Source organism: Letharia lupina, assembly GCF_014066315.1.
Source record: "Letharia lupina isolate WasteWater1 chromosome Unknown contig_5, whole genome shotgun sequence".
Classification (NCBI taxonomy): domain Eukaryota; kingdom Fungi; phylum Ascomycota; class Lecanoromycetes; order Lecanorales; family Parmeliaceae; genus Letharia; species Letharia lupina.
In genome coordinates this window covers 787,250-813,334 of record NW_023502974.1, presented here as the reverse complement: position 1 = coordinate 813,334, position 26,085 = coordinate 787,250, and the positions used below count along the sequence as shown (strand labels likewise).

The following is a 26,085-nucleotide window of genomic DNA, read 5'->3' as shown; positions in this document are numbered from 1 at the left end:
TCCACATCTTTGAATACTATATCAATTCCTAACCTCCATCAGATGCTTTCTGATGGGTAAGCTGAAAGCACCAGCATACAGCACATGTTGTCTACCACGCCTCCTCTATGGCCTTCAGCCTAGCGGCCAAGCATGGTGTAGCTATCCTAGCAGGTCCACCGCGGCGTGATTGGACGACAAGAACCAGGTGTTTGTCTTATGCATCAGTTCGGTCAGAAAGTCGAAGTGTGATCAGAGTGACGTCCTCGCAGACGAATGTGGCGAGAGGAAACGCTGTCTGGAGAGGGGTAGCGCGATGGTTTCATATAGGTATTTGAGGACGCATGAGAAGAGAGGGTCACGGCACACGAGTAGGAAATATTGGTATGAAAGACCGTATAATGCCAGATCCTTGGCGTATGGACAGTGGAGGAAGCGACTGAAACTCTTGAGAGAAAGGAAAAGCCCCATCGACTTTTGCCGTTTCACATCCTGACCCGACCTTTACCAGCTCCAAGAAGTTCTATATCTAGGAGGCTCATTATTAGACACAGTGTGAGCAGTTGAACCAACTTCAAGCAATATCAGACGAGCAAGGGCAAGGTAAGTAGGTGAAAGAAGAACGGAAAGGGCCCAAAGCAGCTAGCCTATCCGTTAGCGCCATACGCGCGGAAGTCGCATTTGTGAATTTGATCTGAATCAAACCTCACTGTCACAATCTTGCTAACTATACCATCTAACACAGTTGAAATCATGGCTCCAGCTAAGCGCAAAGTAAATACGGCGACTGATGCCACGAGTACCGCTGCAACGAAGAGACAGAAAAAAGTCGTAGAACCCACCGCGTCGTCATCGAGGCCAAGCAGGACCTCACTTGCTGTAGCTGCAGCTCCGCGTTCAACAAGAAGCTCGATCAGTGGGAAGTCTACACCCGTCAAACCAGCTAAAAGTACAATCAAGGGTTCAGCCAACGAAACAGCAAATAAATCCGCAACAAAGACTGCAACAAAGGTCAAAGCAATTGAGGGTCGAAAGCGAGGAAGACCAGCCAAAACAACCACTGTTGAGGAAGAGGCCGCCGTACCCGGAAGGACCTCCAACCTTCTCATCGACGTTCCACTCAGAGAGAAGCCTGCCGTGAAGGCTGAAGCTGAGGAGGAAGCTGAGGCTAACAACGAAGGCCCAGCTTACTTCCTTATGAAAGCCGAACCCGAGTCACGTATCGAAAAGGGCAAGGACGTCAAGTTCTCCATCGACGATCTCAAAGCTGCAAGCGAGCCCGAAGGATGGGACGGTATGTATTGGTATTGAAATGAGAAGTTGGGCAACAAGTGCTGATACCATATTTGCAGGTGTCCGCAATCCCGTCGGTGAGTAATCATGGTCAGTTGAGTACCGCGTGAGTGACTGATCGGCCTGGCAGCACGCAACAACATGAGGCTTATGATGAAGGGAGATATGGCATTCTTCTATCATTCCAACTGCAAAGTACCAGGCATCGTAGGTACAATGGAGATTGTCCAGGAGCACTCAGTTGACGGTGAGACGGTCCTTTCCCTGTAAATGGTCCTTTCAACTGGCTGATCTTGGTTCAGAAACCGCGTTCGACCCCAAGCATCCCTACTTCGACGAGAAATCAGACCGGGAAAAACCGAAGTGGTGTCTCGTACATGTCAAATTTGTCCAGAAATTTCCGGGGATGATCAAGCTCAAGGAGCTCCAGAAGTACGCAAAGAATGGTGGTGTTTTGGAGAACATGCAAGTGCTCAAGCAATCTCGCCTGAGCGTTTCGAAGGTGGCCAAGAAAGAGTGGTACGTATCTCCTAATTGACGTCCGGACTGAGGTCGCGGGAGCAGACCCGAGGGCATTTCCGCCAAATTGCGGCCCATAGTTCTGATACAAAGAGAAAAGCTGACCCTTAAATCTCCACAGGGACTTCATCATGGGCCTGGTCGATGCCGAGGATGTTGCAGCTATGTCGGCTGCACACCAGCCGCAGATGACTGTCTAAGTAGCGGCTTTGGAGGCGAAAGGACGACTTCAAGACTGAGAATCACCGAGCGGCATAGAAGTCTTTGTCTCACATGCTCGTTGGGGTTCTCATAACACACATCATCCATGGTCAAAGCTTGTACCTTGCGCACTCCAGTTCCGTCGCTATTTCCAGCCAGTGACATCCCACACTTTCAATCTATTCAGCGTTTGAGAGCATAAAACCTAACAGGGTACAGCCCCTTCGGAAACCCTCTCTGGACTTCCGTCCTGATAAGTCTCATATCTGCTTCCTTGAATAGCTGTTTGAATTTCTGATCCGTCCGCGTAACACTGCTGTCCTGTTGGTCAAAGAAGTCTTCTCCGTCAACGTTCGTGCTCATGTTCTCTTTGACAATGATCCATCCATCTATTGTCACGGCATTCTTGCATCTTTCAAGATAAGCCACCAGCTGCTTATCTGTCAGATGTCCTAGGCACCATTGGTTCCAAATGAGATCATACTGCGCTTCAGGCACCCAATCTTCCAGCCCAGCCACGTAGACACTACCTAGGGAACCGCTGCCAATCATCTTCTGGCCTTTGACTTCCCGGGCGAACTTCTCCACCGGTTCAACGACATCGACAACTTCACAAACGGTGCTCAGGAAACCAGCAGTGATTCTGCCAATTCCAGCGCCGCAATCAACGCCTCTTTGGAGTGGGCCGTCCGCAGACCGGGAAGTTTGCTCACGGCGTAGCTTGGCGAGAAAATTGGCAGATCCTTTGAGATCTGTTCGTGATATTTCCGGGTAGCCACCGAGCATCCCGTCGACAGTCGTAGATATCGAGTTCCAGTATTTGAGAGAGTCCAAAGTGGAGATGTTGGCATCTGGGGCTTGATTCGTGGATGGAGTCATTGTAAAAGGTCGAGGGCTCTGCTGCGCTTTAGTCGTTGTAGCTTCGAGGGCAGAGTGGGCTCAAGCACTAGAGTTTCTCCGCACGGTATCCTTTTTGCACCAGAGACATACCGATGCTCCACAACGCTTGATCTGTAGGCTCCGGGGAAGAGATAACGATCTTGCGCAGGAATCCGCAACGCAGAGTCTAGAGTTTTCTACCCAAAAGAGGCTCACAGACTAAAACTCTGAATGTCGTTGGGTCCCTGCAGTGGAATACCTTCCAATCATCAGCAGAGGCTCCCTTCAGGCCGCGTTCCTACGGATATACATGTCCCCAAATGTAGTACCCACCGAAACAATTCAGATGTTCGCGATCCAACGTCAGACCATATTCCAAGCGACACGACCCGTTTCAAGTATCCTGGCTTAAGGATCTATGACTTCAAGACGGAGAGGTTGAAAAGTTGCTCCGGACGGATATCGTCGGCGGTCATGGTTTCCGCTAAGATTAATGCGATAAAAGACCAAAATTACGAATACTAGTACCTGACTAGCGTACCATCTCCACGCGAGCAATTTCCGAAACACAATATCACTTGCATGCTCTCGCGACAACATACTTGCTTATCGGAGCATCGCTCCGGTCATGTCATCGGATGATGCACACGTCTGCTGCTAGGCCCAAACTGTCGATGTTATTAGAATAAGGCCTCGAGACGGCAAGAAGGCGTCCTTGGACCCTCGACACCCAGCGGCCATGTTGACGATCTATGTTTGACTACTTTGGCCCGCTTCAATCAGGACGATCAAGAGGAAGGCGGCCAAGTGCCTGAATTCTAGTGGCTTGTGGGCTCCTGCCAATTTCAAGGGCGCTTCTCTTGGAACGAGGCTCCATGCAAGGGATTACTTCACGACAATTGAAAGCCGATGGTATCAAACAAGAACCATGATACACGGGAGTCCACAGGAGCTGTGCAGAGCGTCGAACAGTCTTGCATGTCTGGGCGAGTACAGGAACAGTTGCACGCTTTCTTGCTCAGTGATTGTGGCGAATATTCCAATCAAGCGATAAGACGGGAAGACTCGGGCAACATGCTAGCATCCGTGGCTCTACGAAAGCATCAAATCCTGCGAACAAGACAACAAGTCGTACTCTGGTGCTCGAGACAAGACATCGAGAACGTGAAACGTCCTGTTGGCGTTGTCATTTCAGTCAAGATTTGGCTTCGAGGCCGACTTCCAACATGATAACACCGATGCCTTAATCAGCCCTTCTGCTCGTGCATCTTGCTGCTAGAACCGAAAATAACCCTACTCATAGCCGCGACCCCATATTGACATGCACAGCTTTTGCATTCGTATAAGCCCTCAGCCCTTCCTCTCCCAATTCTCTTCCAATCCCGCTCTGCTTCACTCCTCCGAACGGGATCCTAAAGTCCGAATCATTGCTACTATTGACCCAAACCATACCCGCCTCGATCCTCCTCGCTACTCTATGCGCCTTGGTCAGATTCTCCGTGAAAACGGCGCTGCCAAGCCCGTATGTGGTATCATTCGCACGGTTGATTGCCTCTTCTTCCGTTTTGAAGCTTGAGATGACGACAAAAGGTCCGAATATTTCTTCACGATAAATCTTCATGTTGTCGGTTACGTGTGTGAAGACTGTAGGGGCGATGAAGAAGCCTTTGCCATTAGCATCTTTGTGAGCTTCACCTCCAGTCACTAATGTCGCTCCTTCAGACTTCCCGGACTCGATATAACCGAGTACTTTCTCGAACTGGGCTTTTGTGACTTGTGGACCTTGAAAGGTATCATCGCTAAATGCTGGATAAAAAGTTCGAAGTCAGTATTGCCTGTTTGAGGGGTCATCTCGAGCCTTGTAACATGTCTAGAGAGTGAACCCTTCCAAGACAGTCTCTCAAGACTCGGGATTGAATCCGAAAGGGGATATGGACTCGGAAAATACGTACGGTCGCCGACTTTACTGACTTCTTTAACCTGTTCTTTAAAAAGCTTGACGAACTCATCGTAGATGCTTTCCTCCACGAGGACTCGAGAGGTGGCCGTACAAATTTGCCCCATATTCGACATTATGCCAGCATGGCTCCATTTGACGGCTTGATCTAGATCCGCGTCGGCGAAGACAATCAGAGGGCTCTTTCCGCCAGTCTCGAGTGTTATGTTCTTGAGGTTGATGCTGGCCATTTTCATAATCTGCCGGCCTGTAGCTGTACTTCCAGTGAAGGCAATCTTATCAATGTCGAGATGGCTTGCAATCGCCGCACCTGCTTCCTTGCCGTGTCCATTGAGGATGTTGACCACACCAGGCGGGAATCCTGCCTCCTTGATGAGCTGCGCAAAGTACAGTATACTCAACGGCGTCTGCTCGGCTGCCTTTATGACAACAGTATTCCCACACGCCAGCGCCGGTCCAAGCTTCCATGCAGCCATAGCCAGTGGATAATTCCAGGGAATAATTTGCCCGCAAACCCCAAGCGGCTCGCGCAACGTGTATGCAAATTTATCTGGACCGGTATTAATGACCTGGCCGTGCACTTTGTCGGCGTAGCCACCGTAATATCGAAAAGTGTTTGCGACTTCTCCAACATCTTCATTCAGGGCGACGCTATACGGTTTGCCATTATCCCAAGTTTCAATAGTGGCGAGTGTTTCAGCGTGCTCCTCGATGAGGGAGGCGAGCTTGAACATGAGACCGCCGCGATCTGTGGGAGGCAAATCTCGCCATGAGCTATCTTTAAAGGCTTTGCGGGCTGCGGAGACGGCGAGGTCTACATCGTCGGCCGAGGCAGCGTAAACGGACGCTATCTCGGTTTCGTCACTTCCGAGATGTCAGAAGGGGAATTATCCTATAGCATTGCATTGGAAAGGACTCACGTTGGATTAATGCTTGCAATCTTCTCTCCGGACCTTGATTTGACAAATTCATTGTTTATGAAGAGGCCGATGGGCTGCTTGTATTCCTTTCCATTGGGGGCTTTGAGAACAATAAACAGATCAGAAGTCATGATGTGCTAAAGGGTGGAACGATCTTTCAGGTATGATGATGGTAAAGGAGAGGAGTGGATGTCAGGCTGTGCGAAAAGAATCAAACAACGACTGCCCCGCGGAGGGGTTTGTTCATGACGGGAGGAAGCGGAAGTTTGATACGATAGTTGGATACAACTTCCTAATCCATTCTAGCTTGTCAATTCCAGATGCATCGTGACGAAGGAGTTTTGCAAAGCTAGAGAATTATCTCCTGTCGATCAATCCATGATCTCCTGAGCAATTGTCAGACGATTCCTCCTTGTGGATCAGGAAACTCATAACCTACACTGGCAAACTTGCTCCTAGCACGGATCTTAGGTCCATAGAAGACCAGAACCCAAGGCACGACAGTAAGCAATGCTCCCACGCCACCAAGGAAGCTCGAAGCCCCAGCAAATGACATATGATTGAACATCGCCGTCGTCACCAAGGGAAAGATCCCTCCGAGCATGTTCCGACAGAATGACTGCGCTGCTAAAGCCGAGCTTGCGTAGCGATGATAGGTGTCCGCAAGGTAATTAAAGACGGCAAGATAAATAGAGAAGATCCCCATTGTGGCACAGGTAACAGCGATGGTGGGAACGATCCAAGGGACCGAAGGGAAAGACGTCCATCCGAACCAGAATAACCCGATTGGGAGAAGGGCACTCTCGATGCAAGCGAAATAGAGCCGTCCTTCCGGCGTTGATGACAATTTGCCGTAGTGTCTGGCGACCTTTTCCTGGTAGATGCTGAGGATAGTCGATAATATCGAGCCAACGCACATAGCTGTCTTTATTAGAGGTAAGTGGCTCAAGAACAGAAATCCTGCTTACCAGCAAAGACAGCGCCATTCTCCTGAGTGTCGAAATTGTGATTCTTGGTGAACACGAGCGGTAATGCCGAAAAGGTCAGGTATAGTACGGCCCAGCTGAACGCAACCCATAGTGAAAAGAAAAAGACCACAGGCTTTTCGGAGTCAGCATTGCTTATACGAGTAGGTAACCAAGTTGCGAGACAGGTCTTGGGAGTAAAAGGTCCTCTTGCTCCCGAAACATGCCTTGCGACGCGACTTCAATACCGATTGGGGAGGATCGTCTCCGAATTGTACGCACCTCAGTCAAGAGTAGATCTGCAGGTCTTCAGCACTGTGTCTTTGGTCATTAAAAGGGGTACAGCCTACGAAATGGTCTATAAATAGAGATCCCAATCATCTTGGCCAAGTTTTGTCGTTCTTCATCTGACTTGACTTTCCACCTAATCCTCTGGCTTTGCTTCTTACCTCCACCGTCAAGGATCATCTCGAAGCCCACAAGGCCGACCTTTTCCCTGGCCTCATACCATGTATTCAGTAGTTTCGCCCTTTTGCTCAAAAGCACACTGCCGCGAGTCTCTTTGAAAAAGATCGTCACGGCCAGAATCAATAGACCACAGTCTATGACCTGTACATAAAAGACCCACCGCCATGATAGATGCTGAGCAATGAATCCAGAACACAGAGGACCCAAGCCCGTGCCAAACAATGCGGCTCCTGAAAACAGCGCCATAGGCGTGTTCCTGTCTAGATCAATGTCAGATGTAGCCTAAGGTTGAGTTCATTTGACTGCGCAATACCTTCTGTGTGATAAATGTCGCTGACTACACCACCCACCATCGTCGAGAAAGTGCTCTACCCACATTTCGAGTCAGCATTGCTTAATCAAGGCAGGAAATGAAGTTACAAGCCAATTTCCTGGAGCGAAAGGGTTTCTTGCCCCCGAAACATTTTTTATGACCCAGTCCCAGTACCAAAGAGGAAGGACCAGCTCCGAAATGTACGTACCCCACCAACACCAGCAAAGAATCGAGCAAGAAGCATGCCTGGGTAGGAACGAGTAACAGCACAGCAGAGTTGGCAGATAACAAAGAGGATCCCAGTAGCGATGAAAACAGGCTTCCGGCCATTGAGCTCAGAGAAGGGAGCTAAGACCATGGGCGCGACTGCAAATCCAGTGGTGAAGGTGGTAATGCCCACATAAATGGCTATTTGACTGACGCCCCAATATTCTGACATCTGCTGAGAAGGTGGGCTATATGAGCCGGCAGTGTAAGCAGTTACAACGGTAACCGCGCACGAGAGCCACGTGGTGAAGGTCTTGCGGGAAGGGGACCAGGTGAATGGAGAAACGTAATTCCTTAAATCTGGCTGCTCCGGTACAGCCGAACCATTCTGAGCTGGTCCCAGGCTTGTTGGTGAGGGTAGTTCAGTCTCAAAGGTTAGATAGCGGTAGATGATGGGGACGTCTCCAATTTGAGGCGAAGAGATGGACGATTCCTGTCCTTGAAATGCTTTATATACATCTTTGACACCCACTGTCGAGTCCTCGCTCTTTGGACTGATCTCCAATGGCTCAGATGGAATTTTCATCTCTGGTGTGGCCATGGTGGGGTCAATTTATCACCACAGATCCCGATTAAAATGCAATGGGATGCCTCTCATGAACCATAGAGTATTCAGTAATGCGACGTGATGTTGGGAAAGAAACTAATACTGAATAAACAATGAGAGCGAGAAAGAAAGAAAGAAGTAGAAGAAAAAAATACTGCTTGCCAGACTGAAAAGTGGGCCGGTTCGGCTTTACCCAATTTAAAGTACAGTACATACCTTTTTCTTTATTCCCGGAGAGCTAAACGTAGAGTACTAGTATCATCGCGTAGCTCGCAGCGAATGACACATGTGCAGTACACAGTTTCATTGTGAAACGCAAGCTGACATGTTTTGAGGCTTCATTGAAAATGGTTTCTCACCATCCTCCAAGGCTTGGCAACTCGTAGAGACTACCTAGTACCTACTCATGTGGTGGGTACGGGGCTTTGCCACCGGAAATGACGTTTTTTGCGATATGTGGCAGTAGCGCGGGGCTGCAATTGCGTGATAGTGGTTTGGTCATCCTGGCTCAATAAATTGACCATTATTGGAAGAAGACACACTTTTCTTTCTCTTCCTTTCAAATCAATTCTTTCTTCAGCTCAGTCGCACCATTCAACTCTATTCAGTTCAGGAAGAGACCACTTTTTACAGCTCACCTTGCACACGCACACAGACAATGGCTTCTTCAGGTGAAGACCGTCCCGCGCCGTATGCCGTTTCCAACACTCAAGCTTTGTAGACGCCTTGCTGATTTATGATCCAGTCTGCGCCTTGGCTCGATAGCACCGAACTTTCACGCAGAGACCACAAACGGACCCATCGACTTCCATGAGTGAGATCCTCTGCCCTAGCCGCTGTAGAAATTCTCTGACCCAAGGCCAGGTTCATTGGCGACAAGTGGGTCGTTCTATTCTCGCATCCGGAGGACTACACACCAGTCTGCACCACGGAGTTGGGCGCCTTCGCTAAACTCGAGCCTGAGTTCACCAAGCGCGGTGTGAAGTTAATCGGCCTGTCCGCGAACACCGTCGACTCACACGGAGGATGGATCAAGGACATTGACGAGATTTCCGGTAGCAAGCTGAGGTTCCCAATCATTGGTGATAAGGAGCGGAAGGTGGCATATGCGTATGACATGCTGGACCACCAGGATATCACCAATGTGGACCAGAAGGGCATTGCCTTCACCATTCGAAGTGTTTTCATCATCGACCCTAAAAAGACCATCCGCCTCATTCTTTCATACCCAGCTTCGACTGGTCGTAATACTGCCGAGGTGTTGCGGGTGGTGGATTCTTTGCAGACGGGTGACAAGAACAAGGTGACCACCCCAATAAATTGGGTACCAGGTAAGCAATTCCAGGATGCAGCACGGCATCTCGGCGACTGACTCAATTGTGCGCAGGAGACGACGTCATCGTGCATCCAAGCGTCAAAACCGAGCAGGCGAAGGAACAATACCCTCATCTCAAGATTGTGAAGCCGTACCTTAGGTTCACTCCCTTATCCAAGGAGCAGACCAGCGCGGCCGTTTGAAAAGTTGTCATGGCGATGCTTAATTTGGGAGCGGGCGTATCCGTTGTATAGCTAGGTAGCATGCCGGAAAACATTCCTCAATCAGGTTTCGTGAACGATAGTCCTTCATCCCGTGCGGTATTTGATGCCGTGATTTGAACTGGAAGTGACTGGTCACTACTGGAGGGAAACCCGGGAAGTATGGTAGTAGCTTGGATTGGCTTGGCTGCCGCTCGGTAGATACGAGTAAGGTATTTGACTGGTCGTATTTGCCTCGGTTACGATTATATGATTAAGGTAAAGTACCTTAAGTAGCTTCCGTCTAAGTGTTTTTAAAATGTGAGCGGTTTTTAATCATGGCCATGTAACCCACTGCCATGTGCCCGCCTCCGCCCTTACACACTACAGCCCTATCCTACTTTATCCTACCTAAGGTAGCTTACTTTTCTCTTCCTTACTTGCGAATGCGCAGCCACCGTCAGGATGGCTTCCCCCTTCTCTCCTGCATTTTCAGTAGCAATTCATGAACTACGCCAAACTACGCCACTGAGTTAATAGCTGCTAAAAGCGGTGGAAGAGCTGCAAGAGCTGCATCCCGCTTGGTGCGCAACAGTCTTAGACAACAAGCACGTTGCCGAAACTTTTCCTTTACCAAGACATCCAAGAGCACCGAGCGTCAAATTACCCTCTGTGGAAGGAGCGAATTTGCCTCATTTGGCAACAACACTTAAACGGTCCTGATCAAGGGCAAGGGCAAGAGCAAGGAGGCTGGTCCGGCTGTCTCTTCTTTCCAAGGGTGAGCGCTATTTACTGCATATACACCTCGCTTGCGTCCCTGTCAAACCTGCATTACTCGTACCCCAGGTTTCCTCCCATCCCACTCTCCATACATCCCACTCTTTATATATCCTGCATGTGTCTCTCTCGATTCATCTTTCGATGAGAGCTTAGAGCTTACAACCATGTTAGCAGGCAGCCAGGCCCAGCAGGCTGACTCGGCGCCTAGGCCCGAGGTAGCACTCACACTCAACCATTACGATCCTTTTGGAAGTCCAGTGGACAAGACGCCGGCACACAATCAGCTTCACTCCATTGCTAAACGCTTCATCCCATTCTCGCCGCTTAATGGTCCAGATCCTCGCCCAGGTTTACCGTCACCTCCGGTAGAACACACCCCACTTGCTCATGCTCTCCCCTCCGAAGCAGGCTTTAGCAAACGCAGACCCCGACATGTACCCATTGTCATCCCTCCCAATGTCATTGGCTCCGTCTTGAAACACAATCCGACCTTACAAGAGCCTATTACACCATATCCACAAACAATCACGCGTACAGGTCCTAGGCTTACGTACGACTTCCAAAAGGAGGAGCCACTGGTGACAAAAAGATACCAAAGACCACGCCATATCCCTATCGTCATACCCGCTTTTGCTGAGCCTCAAGGTCTCTTCCCGCCTACACCTCCTAACAGCGCCAATAACACTCCACGAGCTTCGGTTCAGAAACCACATTCATGTGAACAATTCTTCACCGACATGTCACGACCCACCACCAGTGGCAGCCGGACGAGTACGATAGACTCCAATGCCTCAGGTCCTTCGCCAAATCAGATGGATGCTGGACGGTTCAAGCCCTCCTCGAGTACATATTTGGCAGATATGAATAGCAGCAGCGAGTCCAGCTTAAATCAAGACCAAATGGCACAACCACAGGTTGCACAGCCGGCTGCGGACTCTGCGCTGCTAAGACCCCCGCAAGCCGCGGATGCAACACCCCAATCGACAGCCCCCCCGCCTGCTGTGAATCACTCACCACCACAAACAAACAGCACGACGAATTTATCTGGTCTAGTCTGCAATGTACATAAGTGTACAGGAAAAGAGCCACGTGCGTTAGTTGGTGCTACAACAACGGTACTGGGCGACAAGCTATATGTGTTTGGAGGACGTGTGCTCTCGAGACGGCATCCCCAGCTGACCTCGGATCTATATGAACTGGATCTTGTACGCCGGCATTGGACCAAAGTCGAGACCTCCGGAGATATCCCGCCACCAAGATACTTCCATAGCATGTGTGCATTGGGCGACACGAAGCTCATCTGTTACGGTGGCATGTCCCCTGCAAATCCAGTATCTTCTCAAGCGCAAGCCAACGGCATAGATTTGCAACCTGAGATGATCGTCATGTCAGACATCCACGTATTTGACGCTCCTACACGAAGGTGGACGTCAATAGCCACGGCAAACACACCGCAAGGACGATACGCACATTGTGCTGCCGTACTTCCATCGTCGGCCACTTTCGCTTCCGCAAACGCCCCTCTCTCTGCCATACATCACAACCCACCATCTGCGACCCCGAACCAAGGTAGCTTAGGTGTGGCATTGGACGGAACAGGAGGAGCAGAGATGGTCGTTGTAGGAGGTCAAGATAGTGCCAATACTTATATTGAACAAATTAGTGTCTTCAACCTGCGAAGTCTCAAATGGACTGCGACATCTTCTCTTGGTAGAAGTTGTGGTGCATACCGAAGCGTGGTTGCTCCTCTCACCAGCATACCAGCCTCGAAAATTGGGAAAGGTCTAGATCAAGGAGTAGAGGTAGATGGAGCTGCGAGGAAGTCAGATAGAGCGGAGTCGGACTCATCGATGTTGATATACTCTAATTACAACTTTTTGGACGTCAAGCTGGAATTGCAAGTTCGACTGGCAGACGGGTCACTTGTTGAGAAGCCAATGAGTGGACAATTTTCCCCGCCAGGACTGAGATTTCCAAACGGCGGGGTGCTGGATAATCACTTCGTCGTTAGTGGGACGTATCTAACTTCGTCCAAGCAAGAGTATGCTCTTTGGGCTCTTGATCTGAAGACCTTGACATGGAGCCGCATCGACGCTGGTGGAGGCGTCTTCAGTCAAGGAAGCTGGAATAGAGGCGTTCTTTGGCCACGGCGGAATACATTTGTGATCCTAGGTAATCGGAAACGCAGCTTAGTAGAGGACTACAACCACCGTCGAATCAATTTCTCGCATCTTTGCATGGTCGAGCTTGAAGCGTTTGGCCTCTATGATAACCCGCGGCGAGCATGGCCGACATCCAATTTTCCATCCATCAGCGCCCCCGTGCTCCCTCCATCCGTCGTCTTGAAGAACGTGGCACCCGCTGGCCGTCCACTTCCCGGCGCTGCGGTGGACCTCGGCCTTATGGCCATGAACCTTCGAGACCTGGCTGACATGGATCTGATTGCCATCGGACAGGAGCGTATACCCGTGAACTCCTACCTCCTTGCACACCGATGGGGTCCGTTTTTTGTTCATCTCCTACGTGAAAGTTCAGGCACGACATCCTCATCATCCCAAAACGACGCTTCCTCCTCCTCAGACGGTGGCACTCTGCGTCCAAGCAATCTCAACCCAGCCTCGGTCACCTCTCGCAACTCATCCGTTACCATAACACCTAGCGTAACAACTGCAGCCTCCGCTGCGCCTTCTAGCCTCACTGCCAATTCAAATTCATCCACCAACAATAGATCTTTGGACCCACCCAAACCAGAAGCCCTCCCCCCCTGTTCTCGGCCTCGGCAGCTCTACCTGCCACATACTCTCCTCACTCTCCGTTCTCTTGTCCACTATCTTTACACCTCAACCCTTCCTGGGCCGAATCATCCTTTGTGCACTCCTCAAATTCTCTGCTCCTTACTACAGCTAGCACGACCTTATCGTGTTGAAGGCCTTCTTGAAGCCACAGTTGAGCGCCTCCACCAGATCCTCGATGGCCGCAATGCAGCCGCCGTTTTCAACGCGGCAGCCATGGCGGCAGGAGGTGGCCGCGGCACTGGCGCGGCCTTCAGCAAGGAGGGCGAAGCAGAGAATGAAGAAATTGCACAAGGAGGCTTGACCATAACGCGACTCCGAGGCAGCCACCGGGCGAGAACCCGATCGAATGATCAAAGCGAGAGCGAAGATACTGGGAGTGAGATCAGTAGGAGCGAAATAAGTAGCAGTGCCGCGAGCGAAAGTGAGAGTGATGTAGGAGGAAATACCCATGGAAGGAGAGTGGCGGTTGGGGCAGAAGAAGTATGGGCAGGGGGAATCAGCTGCGTTGTTGGCCTACAGAAGCGAGGTTTGAGGGGTCTGATGGAAGGCAGGAGGGCGAGGGAGAGGGGACAGACCGTCGGTAAGGGCGGTGTCCTGGGAATCAACGGAGCTGTGAATGGTAACGACGTCGGGTTAGGCATAGTGTAGCCATGGGATGGGAGAGTTGGATACCGTGGAAGGTAGCTCGAATGATGGACACTGAGCCAAAGACATGGCCAATCGGTGGATCAGCAATGTTTGTAGATGTCACGATAACGTATATATGCCCCCTTTTAACAAGCATGTTCTCTAGTAGATCATTCTTTCAGCAAGAGTACGACCCTTGCTCCCTCGGCTCTGTTCCAAGGATTTGCGCCAAATTTCGTGGGGCTGTTTTTGTCACGGTCTCAAGGCAGTAATGCGCTCTGCAGCGCTATAAATCTAAACGGACGAATCTAAGTCTATAATCCAATGATCCATCTATACCAAACACCATATCAATACACGAGACGAAGTCCGACTTCATCCTTCATAATCAACATCCTTACTCCATCTAACCTCTTTCCTTGCCGCTCTCTCAACACTCTTCCCACTCCCACTCCTCATTACGCCGTCCCGACTCCCCCTCGTATCCCTGACCGACCTCCCATCATCAGGCTGCGGCGTATCAGCTCTCGCCCTCTGTTTCTCATACCAACTTTCCTGACCCTCCTCTCTTCCCAGACCCTCCCATTCCGGTATCTCACCCATCCGCTGCCGTTCCTGTCTGTCTACCATTTCCTGCGCCTCCAGGCGTTCTTGGCGGAAAGGTGTGCTTTGCCTGGAGATGCTGCCTTGTCTGAGCGGGAATGGGCTAACGCGTCTGAAAGTGCTGTCCTGGCTTTCTTTCCTTGGAGGAAAAGGGCTGTCGCGTCTGTGAGGGGTATCCTGTCCGTATTCCGTTGAACTGGGGCTTCTTAACGCAGCATGCATCTCCTCGCTCAAGCTGGGGCTCCTTAATGCAGGGTGCGTTTCCTCTCTCGATATAGGACTCGTCAAGGCGGAATGCCTTTGCTCAGTTGACGCAGGACTCCGTAACGCACTATGTCTTTCCTCCCTCGACACAGGACTTTGAGAAGCAGGCACCACAGGAAACCTTTCACGTCTCAACCCAGAACTTCGCAGACTAGGACTCCTTGGCATTGGTACAACCTGTACTCGCGTCAAGGGGCTGATCGGACTGGGACTCGGGCCTTGCTCAGCTCGTATCTGGGCATTTTGGATAGCGACGCGCTCCCAAGAGACGAGACCTGCTTTTGAAGGGCCAGGTCGGGGTTTGTGAGGTTCCAAAAAGGTCGAATGCGGATGTGGAGGTGAGTATCTTGTTGCTGGTAACATTTCGGGAGTGTAGGTCGCTGGCGGTGGAGGTTTGGATGGTTGCTCGAGGCCATAGTTCGTTGGTTGATAGTAATTCCTTGAGAACGGGATTGGGGAGTTCCGAGTGCGAAGAGGAGCTCGCACGGCGACTTTTGCTGGTTTCAATGGAGCCGGATAGGGAACTTGATGCGAGGCCGAATTAGATGAACAATTCCGAGAGTTGACACCGTTCCGTGGCGGGGTTTTACTCCAGGCTGACGTGGATTTGGATACGTGCTTTTCGCTGTAGTTGGGCTGGCGGTTTGTGTGGTGGTTGCAGTGGCGGGGACGATCTGGGGGAGCATTCTTATGGACATAGAAGTAGACGAGGAGCAAGGAAAAGATAAGAAATACGGCAACGGGAACGCTGATCGCTATAGCGACTCGGGCGTCGTGGGAGATACCATGAGAAGAAGTGCTGATGGCACCGAGATCGGAGAAATTAGATGGGGGTTGGTAGGTGAAGATGTCAGAAGGTTTTACGGGGAAGGGGAGCACGGGCGACGGCTGATTTTGGCATGCATACTCGAGGGTGTGGAGAACTAAGTACGTTCCATCAGGGCAACGATCTTCGCTTGCGAGAGAAGAATGCTTACAATTTGATAGATAGAGTTGGTTTGGGACATTCTCGTAACACGACGCACAGCTTTCAGCGTTCGGAAGGAATTCTGGGTCTTGACAGTAATCGTAAGTAGACGAGGCTGCGGCATCAAGTAGATTGATCTCGAGAGCATTCGATATCCTTCCGCAAGCTGTGGTACATTGATCTGAAGCTGTCTCATTGTCACCGTGAGGAAAATCGAACAGACACCAATCCAGGGCATATCTCATATTGTCTAGCATTTAGCAAGACGGTCAGTCCTTCATCGGGACGTCTTTGAAAATGAAGAGATTAGCTTACAGAGTGCCCATCCCAGATCACTCTGTTCTCCTGTTAGGGGAATTGCCTGGCTTTGAATCTCGCATGACACACATGCCTGAAAATCGACGCCGGCGGAGGTGCTATTGTAATCGGTATCATAACAGGCAAGATCACTTCCATTCGTGTTGTAGACAGTTGGGGGACTAAAGCAGGCGGACGAGCAATTAGAGCCTCCGACCACCAAGAGAGCTAAGGTGTCTGGGATAGCCAAGGGAACGAGGAGAAGGGCGAGAGTGAGCTGGTACAAGGTATCGTTGCAACCAAACCATCTTGAGGGCCCCATTGCACCCTGGCGGTGGAGAGTAGCATGAAACAATATCCTTGCCGTTTACATTAAAGGCTGAATGGAAAGCGGACGTAAACGCCATAGAGGCCTTCTCCGACCAGGGAAAAGCAGGAAAAGATAATGGATAACGACGATGCTGGTTAACGAATATTCCGTGAAGCGAAAGCGTGGACCGGAAAATAGGCCAGTTTGTCGTGGAGCTTATAATGAGCGCAAGTGAAATGACTGAAGCGAAGCAATCCGACAAAAGGCGGTGACACGCATGATCCCCCTTTCGCATCCTATGCGCATGTGGATATAGTAGAAAAACCTTGTCAAATCAGAAGGAAGTCAGGAAGCAAGGTTGATGCCTCGGGTGTGCTATTGAATGTGGTGCATCTCCGATCTGTAAATCGCCGTTACCTGTATGACCTGCAGATGCTTGCAGGAAGGGGTTAGCAGAACAAGCTTTTGCCTCACGCGAGGGAGCCTCTTCCGTGGACAGAGGACAGAGGACAGAATACTGCAGTAGCAAGTAGCAACAGAAATTTCGGAAGTGCAAGTATACAGGGTTCTGCTCTCATGACGCCTGGCGCATAGCGCTTCATCTCCTTGTCGAGACACTCATTTGCCATTGGTCTGCTCAACGCTCAGAAATGATCGTGCGAGGGAAATGAGATGCGGCGAGCCGTGCCGAGTTATCGTATGCGAAATCTGTATGAGCCGGATAGTCGCGTCTGGTGGCATTCGAGCTGAAGAGATGCTCCTTCGAGCTCTTAACGGCGGTTGGCTCTAAGAGACCGAGTTTTGCTTCCAGCTAACATGACGTTGCATGCGCTTAGGTACTTCTTGACCCTGTAGTCATAAGGGTAGGTAGCCTTGTCGTGATCGTGATTGCCATCATGGCACATTTTCTAAAGCTCATGTGGCAAGTTGTTGGACATTGTGGGTTGAATGTGGATAGGTGGAAGGTGTATGGTTGGGGTTGGGTTTACAGTTTATCTACCAGACAGGGAAACCACGCCCCACCATCGATGTAATCCAGATTAGAAGAAAGCCTTCTGTGAGGAAATCTTCGATAGGAGACGATAGTTGGCGGGTACTTGTAGAGTAATGGTCTTGATTTGATTTTTTATATACATAGTCCCCCTGTGTACTGCAAACGCAAGACCATGAGCCAAGCATTGCTTTAGGGGAATCGTCTCGAATACCTCTCTCTCAACACACAGGTACAGTAGGTCCCATCAATATCATTACGCCCCCCTCTGAGGCTCTTAACCTCGCATGATAGCTCGCGCCTCCCCACGTGCTCGGAGATTTGAAGGTGCCTCAATTATCCAAGCGCAGTGTGATTGCTTGGCTCGCCTGTCATGCGCGACGGTCAGGGAATCAAGCGCAGATTAGCGAGGCTCCTTGATAGCTTATTCGGATGCCTAAGCGGTCGATAGTCGCAAAGACGGGAATGGTCATGATTTGCCATTTCCCAGTGTCTACCCGGCCTCGCTGATTAGTCAACATAGTGGCTGTTCAAAGACCTTGCGTGGTAGTTCGATTGATCTGATCGCTACTGCTCATCTTCCATATGTCCAGTTTGTACTAGGTACAGGTACAGCAAATCGGTCTGATTCGAACCGTGGCTCTATGGGTGGTAATTCCTTATCGACGATAATGGATGGAATAGGCCGCAAAGCAGACTCTCGAAAAGCGGGGTGGGTCACGCCGTCTATCACGGCAGAGTTGGATTGGTTGGCTAAGGGCGATAGTCGTAGTCTGGGCTCTGTTACTTCTTGGTATTTTCGAGTGGGTCGGGTGTCGATAGAGTGTTTTGTTATCAATGGGGCCTCCGCGGTCTCGTCGAAAGAGTATTGTGTGACTTGCTGTGGTATCTCGAAGCAGCCTATATAGAAATTTTGACGATCTAGGCACTCTTCCAATTGGGCCAAAGTCAAGTAGTCGTCCATGCCAGGCGTTTGACCTCGACGCTTCCACGGAGTCGATACGTCCCAAGAGTGTGGTCGAGGCGAACATTTGGCACAAACTGTACAGGCTTGACCGTTTAATCCTGGTTTGTGGAAGGCATCGAGAGCACTCCCGACATTCTCGAGACGTGTGGGTGACAGTGATTTGACACGCGGTCGATGCACTAGGCCTTTCAAAAATTTGGACGGTCGGCTATGGCCGTGTGACACCGTAGCCTCGCAAGTGCACTGAGAGAGAGTATCGGATGACATTTTAATACAGTGACGAAATTAATATATGGATGTTAGCGGAGAAGATAGAGGCATCAGGCGGACAGTCAATTTGTCTATATGTGAGTAGAGAGAAGGGTGTTAGCAGAGCTTCATTGGGAGCAGCACTGCCAGAGTCCGAAAGTGAAATATAGCAAGGCGGAAAAGCTGGCTTCCTCCGCGAATGCCTGCGGCCGCAGAAGTAGGAAAATGGGAAGCATCTACATATCCTTCGACTATCGGCTGGATCAGTTTGCATGGCTCAGGCAGCCGAATCCAAATCGTCTTCGATCCTTCGATTACGGCCGCAGCTACGTCTCTTACCAAGCCTCGGACCCACTATTGCAGTGAACTGCATCATGCATTATGCATCGCACCAAAGAAGGAAGTGCTTGCGGATCGCTGCCGCAGTACCAATTCACAAAGTCCATTGCTGGTGGGCTGAGAGACGGGGCGTTGGACGAGTGGTAACTTTGGCTAAAGAAGAGCACTGCCCCGCTGCACGGCGTGAGCGGTGGAGTCGGACATCCTTCTCATTGCCTATTCAGCCAGGCACTGCGTTTCGGATGTCGAACCAACGCAGAGCATCTCAGAGCATTAATCAATTTGCGCAGCTGTAGATGAGATAGAAGGAAATGTGCATATTGGGGACGGGAGTAGAACAATAAGGTAGTTGCGAGCGTCCTTTGTTGTAGGGCTGAGATGCCAAGATATGTGGAAGCTAGTCCATGAGCGGACCCTTCGTGTCGACCAATCAACTGAAGCTTCACAAGAATGCGTTCAAGCTCAGTGAAGAGAAGTGAACTGAACGAACTTTCACTTGCAGTGCCATAGAGACTATTAAATCTCTATATTATCACTCTCAGAGAAGCCGACATGTCATCAGCTGCGCTATTAGATCAGGACTTCGGCTCCGAATCTGAAGATGACAACTTCAACCCAGCACCCGCTGAGGACTCGGACAACGATGCTGCTGGTGACTCCGATGAAGAAGTCAACGTGAGAACGAATGAAAATGGTGCTGAGCAGAGGCGGCGCCCCCCGGAACAACAAGCTCATGACGACGACGAGGATGATGATAATGATGCGGAAGGCTCATTTGTGAACGGCCGACAGAGCAACGGACACGGTACAAGAGTGTCTGCAGATGAAGAAGATGAAGGCACCAAAGGAAACGGCGCTGGCAGGCTGAATGCTACAGAAAATGGCGGTGACGACGAGGACGAAGACGAGGAAGAAGAAGAGGAGGAGGAGGATGAAGAGGAAGCTATTTCCGTAGGCCTTTGTCTTTTATTGAGTGATTGAGTCTAGCTCACATTTCGTCCAGGGCCGGCCACGAAAGCGAGCTCGTCGGGACCCTCGCAACCAATTCCTTGATGTTGAGGCCGAGGTTGATGAGGAAGATGAAGGGGACGAGGAAGACGAGGGGGATCAGGCGGATCCCTTTATTGCCGAGACACATCCAGACGACGTCGCTGATCTCCCAGACGGTGCAGAAACGGATGATAGGCGGCACAGGGAGCTTGACCGGCAGCGGGAGAGGGCCCAGCAGATGGATGCAGAGAAACAGGCCCAGCTACTGAGAGAAAAATACGGGCGAAGAACGGCTACTAACGCAGATGCAGTCACGGTTCCAAAGCGTCTTCTACTACCAAGCGTAGATGATCCAAGCATATGGGGCGTGAAATGCAAGCAGGGAAAGGAACGTGAGATCGTCTTTGCGCTCACAAAGAGAATAGAGGAAAGGGCTGGCACAAAAAATCCAATGCCAGTCATCTCTGCATTCGAGCGTGGTGGGACTATGATTGGTTATATCTACATTGAAGCCAGGAGGCAGGCGGATATACATACGGCTCTTGAGGGCATCATGAACGTGTACCCCAGAACCTCGATTGTCATGGTTCCCATCAAGGAAATGCCGGACCTGCTACGAGTTACCAAAAGCGAATCCCTGGTTCCTGGCGGCTACGTTAGAATAAAGCGCGGAAAATACGCAGGTGACCTGGCACAGATCGACGAGGTAGAAACAAATGGGCTCATGGCGTCGCTACGAATCGTTCCTCGACTTGACTACGGACAGGCCGAGGACAACAACGCGCCTATGGTTGATGGTGGTATAAGAGGAGAGGCACAGAAACGGAAGAGACAGAACGCTGTGGGCCTCAACAATCCGGCAACCCGACCTCCACCTCGGCTTTTCAGTGATGTCGAGGCGAAGAAGAAGCACTTGAAGTTTCTTCAACAAATGTCTACGTTCGACAAGAAACACTGGCAATATATGGGAGATACATACATTAGTGGCTTCTTGATCAAAGATTTCAGGATCCAGCACTTGACAACAGAGAATGTCAATCCTACGCTCGAGGAAGTCACTAGATTCACAGCAGGCGCGGAGGACGGCACAGAGAATCTAGATCTTTCAGCTCTGGCGGCAACGTTGAAAAAGGGCACTTCTAATGAGAACTACCTCCCCGGCGACATGGTCGAGGTCTACGAAGGCGAACAACAAGGTGTCAGTGGGAAAGCTGTTGCAGTGCGTGGTGACATTGTGACCATCGCCGTGATAGATGGAGAACTTCGTGGTCAGAACATAGAGGTGCCAGTCAAAGGTCTCCGCAAACGTTTCAAAGAGGGTGATCATGTCAAGGTCATCGGTGGCAGTCGATATCGAGATGAGGTTGGCATGGTGGTCAGCATCAAGAACGATACTGTCACACTCTTGAGTGATCTAAGCATGCAAGAAATAACAGTCTTCAGTAAAGACTTGAGGGAAGCAAGTGACACTGGTGTTGCAGGGGGCCTTGGAAGGTATGACATACATGACTTGGTACAGCTTGATCCTGCAACAGTGGGCTGCGTGACAAAGGTGGATCGAGAGTCGTTGCGCGTCTTGGATCAAAATGGGTCTACGAGATCCATCATGCCTTCGCAGATCTCTAACAAAATCGAGAAGCGACGGCATGCAGTAGCTACAGACCGAAACGGATCCGAAATACGAACGGATGATACTGTTCGCGAGATTGGTGGTGAGTCGAAACAGGGTGTCATTCTACACATCTACCGTTCGTTTCTCTTTCTGCATAACCGGGAGCAGACCGAGAACTCTGGTATCTCTGTGGTGAGAGCTAGCAATGTCGCTACTGTGGCAGCAAAGGGTGGTCGAGTTGCCCACGGTGGTAATACCGGACCGGATCTCAACAAGATGAATCCTGCATTGATGAGGAATGGCGTGAACGGCAATGGGGCGATGGCACCTCCCAAAACCTTTGGACGAGATCGTGCTCTGGACCAAACTGTCACTATTCGAAAAGGACCGTACAAAGGCTTGCTTGGCATTGTCAAGGATACCACAGACCTCGAAGCAAGAGTGGAGTTGCACACCAAAGGCAAGACCATTACTGTGCCCAAAGATACTCTTGGATTCAAAGAGTATGTTTTACTGTCATATTTGATGGTTATTACTGACATTCCGTAGCCCTTTGACCGGTCAGAGCATCGACTACACACGCTTCGCTGGGACACGAGGAAGAGGCGGAGGTGGTCGTGGTGGTTATGCAGGCAACATGGGCGGTGCTACTCCCGGAAGAGAGCCCCAGTGGCAAGGTGGCCGCACTCCTGTGCCAATGGCAACAGGAGGCCGTACGCCAGCGTGGGGAGCAGGTGGTTCATCAGCTCGAAGTATGTCCTACACTCACATAATCTTTTCCCCAACTAACATCTCCCAGCACCAGCCTGGTCTGCCAACGCCTCAACAGCGCGAACCCCCATGTGGCGCCAAGACGCCGTGAGCTCCAACGGTGGTGGTCGCACACCCGCCTACAATGCCGGCGCGGATGGCTCCCGAACCGTAAACCCCTACGCCGACGGCAGCCGCACCGTGAACCCCTATGGTGGCTCCACATCCTACGGTGGTGCTGCAGGAGGAGGAAGCCGCACCCCAGCCTGGAACCCCACTGCCACATCCTCCTCCTACACACACGACCCCTTCTCCTCCCGTACACCTGCCCACGAACCCTCTTCCGGACGCACACCTGCTCCATCCTACCCCACTCCTCAAGACTTAAGACCCTATGATGCGCCTACACCTGGCAAAGATTTTACGACAGCGCCGACGCCGGCGGCACATCCGAGCAATGGATATGCTGGCAGTACGCCTGCGGCGATAGGAGGGGCGCCGACGCCGAAGTTCAGTGGGGATGCGCCAACGCCGTTTAGTGGGCAGCCGGAGACGCCGGGGTGGAGGGGTGAAGCGGACGACGAACCTAGGTACGAAGAGGGAACGCCTAGTCCTTAGGGAGAGGGGTGGAAATGGTGAGATGGAGGAATGGTAGCACGTGCATTGGTTGGCGCAAAGGGGACGTGGTAGCGAGCATAGTGGCACTTTGAGATTGTCTGGACAATCTGAGCACGGGACACCAAAAGACTGCTGCTCTTGTCCTCTTAAAAAATTCCAATGAAAACACTGCAGGCAATGGTATCATGTCTTAGAAAAATTCACTTTCAGCTCTTTTCATTTAACATACCATCTAGTCTCACCGCCGCATTCGACGTTTTCGATCAACACAGCAACATACTCTCCCCTTCTACTGTTATACTGCCGCTGGTGGCCGGGATATAACCAACCCTGACCCCATCCCAATCTCCCACATACTCATATCTCGAATTTCCTGTCGTTCATATATGGTCAGGGTATCAAAATGCAACGCAATGCCCGCTGAATGAATGCAAACCCATTGGCGCCAGTGATATAACATTCCCAATACAACAAGGTCAATTCCTTTCTACGATCTTCGGCTCGTGATCTGCCGTCGATCACCCAGTCGAATTCCTGCTCTCGCGGTTCCTTCCAAGAAGGTTGGAGGCCGTTTGACCCGTGGGCCTGAGGTGAAATAACCGCGTGTACCGGGATTCGGAAGGATTGGCTGGCACGTTCGTGGAACTCTTGCTTGGCGTCATGGCAAACGCAGGGATGGTGGGCTTAGCGCTGTGGGGCGCTGGCGTGAACATCTCACCATCACGGTGGGATGGTGTGGCAGGCTGGGATGCAGACCCGAAAAGGGACCGGTGCCACTTCTCTTCTCCAGTGGGAGAGGACGGGGATTCAGTAGGGGATGAGAAAGAGGTGGAAGATGAGGAGGATGTTAGATTGGAAGTTTCATCGGCGCCGGAAGATGTGACGTCGGGGAGAGGGTTGGAAAGGTAGTCGGACGTTGGGGGTCGCTGTTCGTCGCGTGATCGGCCGTAGAAAAGGGTGTTGATGCTCAAAGACTTCTTATGATGAAGGTTTGGTGCCAGACGACCAGATCTACTTTGGCTGTGTGTGTGAATGGAAGGTGTCCTTATGGGTGCAACAGTCGCTTCAGGAGCGCTGCGTTGCGAGAGAGGCCGCCTCACTCGTGTGCGCCTTTGGGTTCCCTTCCTTGGGTCTGAGGTTTGTCGTGGACGCATCCTCAACTCGACTTCGCTGGGACTGAAAGCCACCCTTGCACGCAGCGTCTGCACTGCGTCATCCAGTGCTAATTCTATAGCGCAATGATTCTTGATGATGCTCATCTTAGGCCAGGTAGCTCGCTCGCCGCCTAGCATAGCTCGATGCATAAAAGCTGGGGTTGGGTTGGATAACATACGGGGAAAGTCTGCATATGAGATCTCCGGGAAGATGGTGATGTCGCCAGAGTACCTCTGGCTGAGCACAGATACTGTCTTGGTCAAAATGTTGGGAAAGATACCCATATCTGCCAATGTGTGCATCCGATGTAGCGCCTCACTCTTGGCAAGGTGAGAGATGCTGTTAAACCATGTTGGCCCAGGTGATATTGTGCCGCTTGATGTTCTTGCTTCTTCTCCTATGGCGTCCTCGTCTTTGATGAGAAAAGGGACGACGTGCGGATTGACTTGGGACACAATGAAGTGATTGACGTTAAACATTTCAGCTAGTCGAGTCATGGGTATATCGTTATCGACTGAGCCATCAATCCATCGCTGCGGGGAAGGATTCCAGGGTACGGCTTCGCCAGTCTTAGGATCCTTAGCAAGGAGTGAAGCAGCTGTATAGATACATGGGACCGAGCAAGATGCAGCTCTGCGTACTGTCAGCTTCTCATACAATTCCAAAAATGCGCAATACTTACACAGCAGACCATATAAGCACATTGGGCGCGGTAATGTAGTTAAGCAATCTCGGAAGCTCATAGAGACCCGCACTCGAGACACAGATATTCAGAATCTTCCTGGTCCGATTGTAGGCCTCTTGAAACGTTATATCACCCAACATCTCTTTCATCACCCTCGTCAGATGGCTGATGTCATATACTGCACCGTGTTTGAGGAAGCGCACTGCTTTACGTAGCAGCCCATCCTCACTGCCTTCCTCTTCAAACACAGCCAGGTCTCCATCACAGAACGTATCAAGGAGCTCGGGTGTTTCTTCTTCCGTGTGAACACACAGGACTGCAGATACAATGCTGCCTGCTGAAGCGCCGGATATGATGCGAGGTAGAAGTTTGGCTTCCCAGAGTGCTTTGAGGACCCCAATGTGGTTCATCCCGAATGTTGCCCCACCAGACAGTAGAAGGGCACTCCTGCCGAATGCCTGCCTTGCAGATAACACTTGTTCGAGTATGTATTTCGATTCCATTCCGTCGCACTTTGCCCTCGCGGAGACGTCCAGTAATGCGTTCAGAGTTCCCAATGCTGATGTGATGTATCGCTCTATCAGGTCCTTGGTGCCAATGTGGGTATGCTTGTACATCCGTAGATTGCCCATGTCCCCCAGATCTCGGGTCAAAGATGTCCGGATGAGGAAGAGCATGCGTCCAATGTCACAGCCTATGCGTGCTTCGTCAAGCTGCTTCGACCGCGCTTCTACGAGTGGGGCATCGTAGTCTGGCGATTCGAAGATAGATTTCCACTCATTATTCCCTTCCAGATCGTCGAGCTCTGTAGCTGCTGCTTTCCAATCGGCATGGTTTGTAGCCTAAGCGCGCTCCGTCAGCTTTTGTTGCAATGGCCCATATTGGTCCGAGCGGTCAGCTCACCATTTGCATCTTTAGGTGTAAGAGCTGTTTCCTGTCCGCCAGACTTTGTCTTGCTGCCCGTTCCTCCTTAGTAGTGCCATCATACCAATTCTCAACCGCTTCTCCTACGTTTTGGATTGGGTTCCGCGCAAAATGTACCAAACTGGCAAGCGAGCTCGAGGACCGACGTATTTTCTGATTCTGCTTTCCACTGGTTGGTGCCCAAGGCTCATCATTGCCATGGTTGAGCCTCAGACTATGTAAGAATGGTACGCTTGGGACATAGACCATGATGAAAGGTCATTGCTTTTGTAGGGAGTTTGAGCGGTCTATTTCTGCTTGGTTGATTGACGAGTCGAAGCGGAGGTATTGAAGGGCACA

At 50.9% G+C, this 26,085-nt stretch overlaps 9 protein-coding genes across 9 annotated transcripts; 4 read left to right on the top strand and 5 right to left on the bottom strand.

The window, feature by feature from the left end:
• Window positions 1–732: 732 nt before the first annotated feature.
• Window positions 733–1,991, top strand: HO133_008490 (uncharacterized protein; the record flags this gene model as incomplete). The annotated part of the gene is made up of 3 exons (XM_037299356.1): window positions 733–1,273; window positions 1,575–1,791; window positions 1,913–1,991. 3 exons carry the CDS (start codon window positions 733–735, stop codon window positions 1,989–1,991), a joined length of 837 nt encoding a protein of 278 aa, XP_037155357.1.
• A 184-nt stretch (window positions 1,992–2,175) lies between these two features.
• On the bottom strand, window positions 2,176–2,871 carry HO133_008489 (uncharacterized protein; the record flags this gene model as incomplete). Its single annotated transcript, XM_037299355.1, has 1 exon — window positions 2,176–2,871. The coding sequence occupies one exon, from the start codon at window positions 2,869–2,871 to the stop codon at window positions 2,176–2,178; it is 696 nt and encodes a 231-aa protein (XP_037155356.1).
• Window positions 2,872–4,168: 1,297 nt separating this feature from the next.
• HO133_008488 (uncharacterized protein) lies at window positions 4,169–5,879 on the bottom strand (the record flags this gene model as incomplete). Its single annotated transcript, XM_037299354.1, has 3 exons — window positions 4,169–4,677; window positions 4,824–5,692; window positions 5,749–5,879. The coding sequence occupies 3 exons, from the start codon at window positions 5,877–5,879 to the stop codon at window positions 4,169–4,171; spliced, it is 1,509 nt and encodes a 502-aa protein (XP_037155355.1).
• Window positions 5,880–6,119: 240 nt separating this feature from the next.
• Window positions 6,120–8,302, bottom strand: HO133_008487 (uncharacterized protein; the record flags this gene model as incomplete). Its single annotated transcript, XM_037299353.1, has 7 exons — window positions 6,120–6,134; window positions 6,188–6,669; window positions 6,717–6,849; window positions 6,996–7,012; window positions 7,064–7,441; window positions 7,495–7,549; window positions 7,703–8,302. The coding sequence occupies 7 exons, from the start codon at window positions 8,300–8,302 to the stop codon at window positions 6,120–6,122; spliced, it is 1,680 nt and encodes a 559-aa protein (XP_037155354.1).
• Window positions 8,303–8,966: 664 nt separating this feature from the next.
• Window positions 8,967–9,826, top strand: HO133_008486 (uncharacterized protein; the record flags this gene model as incomplete). Its single annotated transcript, XM_037299352.1, has 4 exons — window positions 8,967–8,998; window positions 9,054–9,122; window positions 9,173–9,639; window positions 9,696–9,826. The coding sequence occupies 4 exons, from the start codon at window positions 8,967–8,969 to the stop codon at window positions 9,824–9,826; spliced, it is 699 nt and encodes a 232-aa protein (XP_037155353.1).
• Window positions 9,827–10,767: 941 nt separating this feature from the next.
• Window positions 10,768–14,046, top strand: HO133_008485 (uncharacterized protein; the record flags this gene model as incomplete). The annotated part of the gene is made up of 1 exon (XM_037299351.1): window positions 10,768–14,046. One exon carries the CDS (start codon window positions 10,768–10,770, stop codon window positions 14,044–14,046), a length of 3,279 nt encoding a protein of 1,092 aa, XP_037155352.1.
• Window positions 14,047–14,400: 354 nt separating this feature from the next.
• On the bottom strand, window positions 14,401–16,116 carry HO133_008484 (uncharacterized protein; the record flags this gene model as incomplete). Its single annotated transcript, XM_037299350.1, has 1 exon — window positions 14,401–16,116. The coding sequence occupies one exon, from the start codon at window positions 16,114–16,116 to the stop codon at window positions 14,401–14,403; it is 1,716 nt and encodes a 571-aa protein (XP_037155351.1).
• A 3,448-nt stretch (window positions 16,117–19,564) lies between these two features.
• HO133_008483 (uncharacterized protein) lies at window positions 19,565–22,982 on the top strand (the record flags this gene model as incomplete). Its single annotated transcript, XM_037299349.1, has 4 exons — window positions 19,565–19,963; window positions 20,016–22,117; window positions 22,164–22,366; window positions 22,414–22,982. 4 exons carry the CDS (start codon window positions 19,565–19,567, stop codon window positions 22,980–22,982), a joined length of 3,273 nt encoding a protein of 1,090 aa, XP_037155350.1.
• A 518-nt stretch (window positions 22,983–23,500) lies between these two features.
• On the bottom strand, window positions 23,501–25,995 carry HO133_008482 (uncharacterized protein; the record flags this gene model as incomplete). Its single annotated transcript, XM_037299348.1, has 3 exons — window positions 23,501–24,770; window positions 24,820–25,664; window positions 25,726–25,995. The coding sequence occupies 3 exons, from the start codon at window positions 25,993–25,995 to the stop codon at window positions 23,501–23,503; spliced, it is 2,385 nt and encodes a 794-aa protein (XP_037155349.1).
• Between the last annotated feature and the right edge of the window lie 90 nt (window positions 25,996–26,085).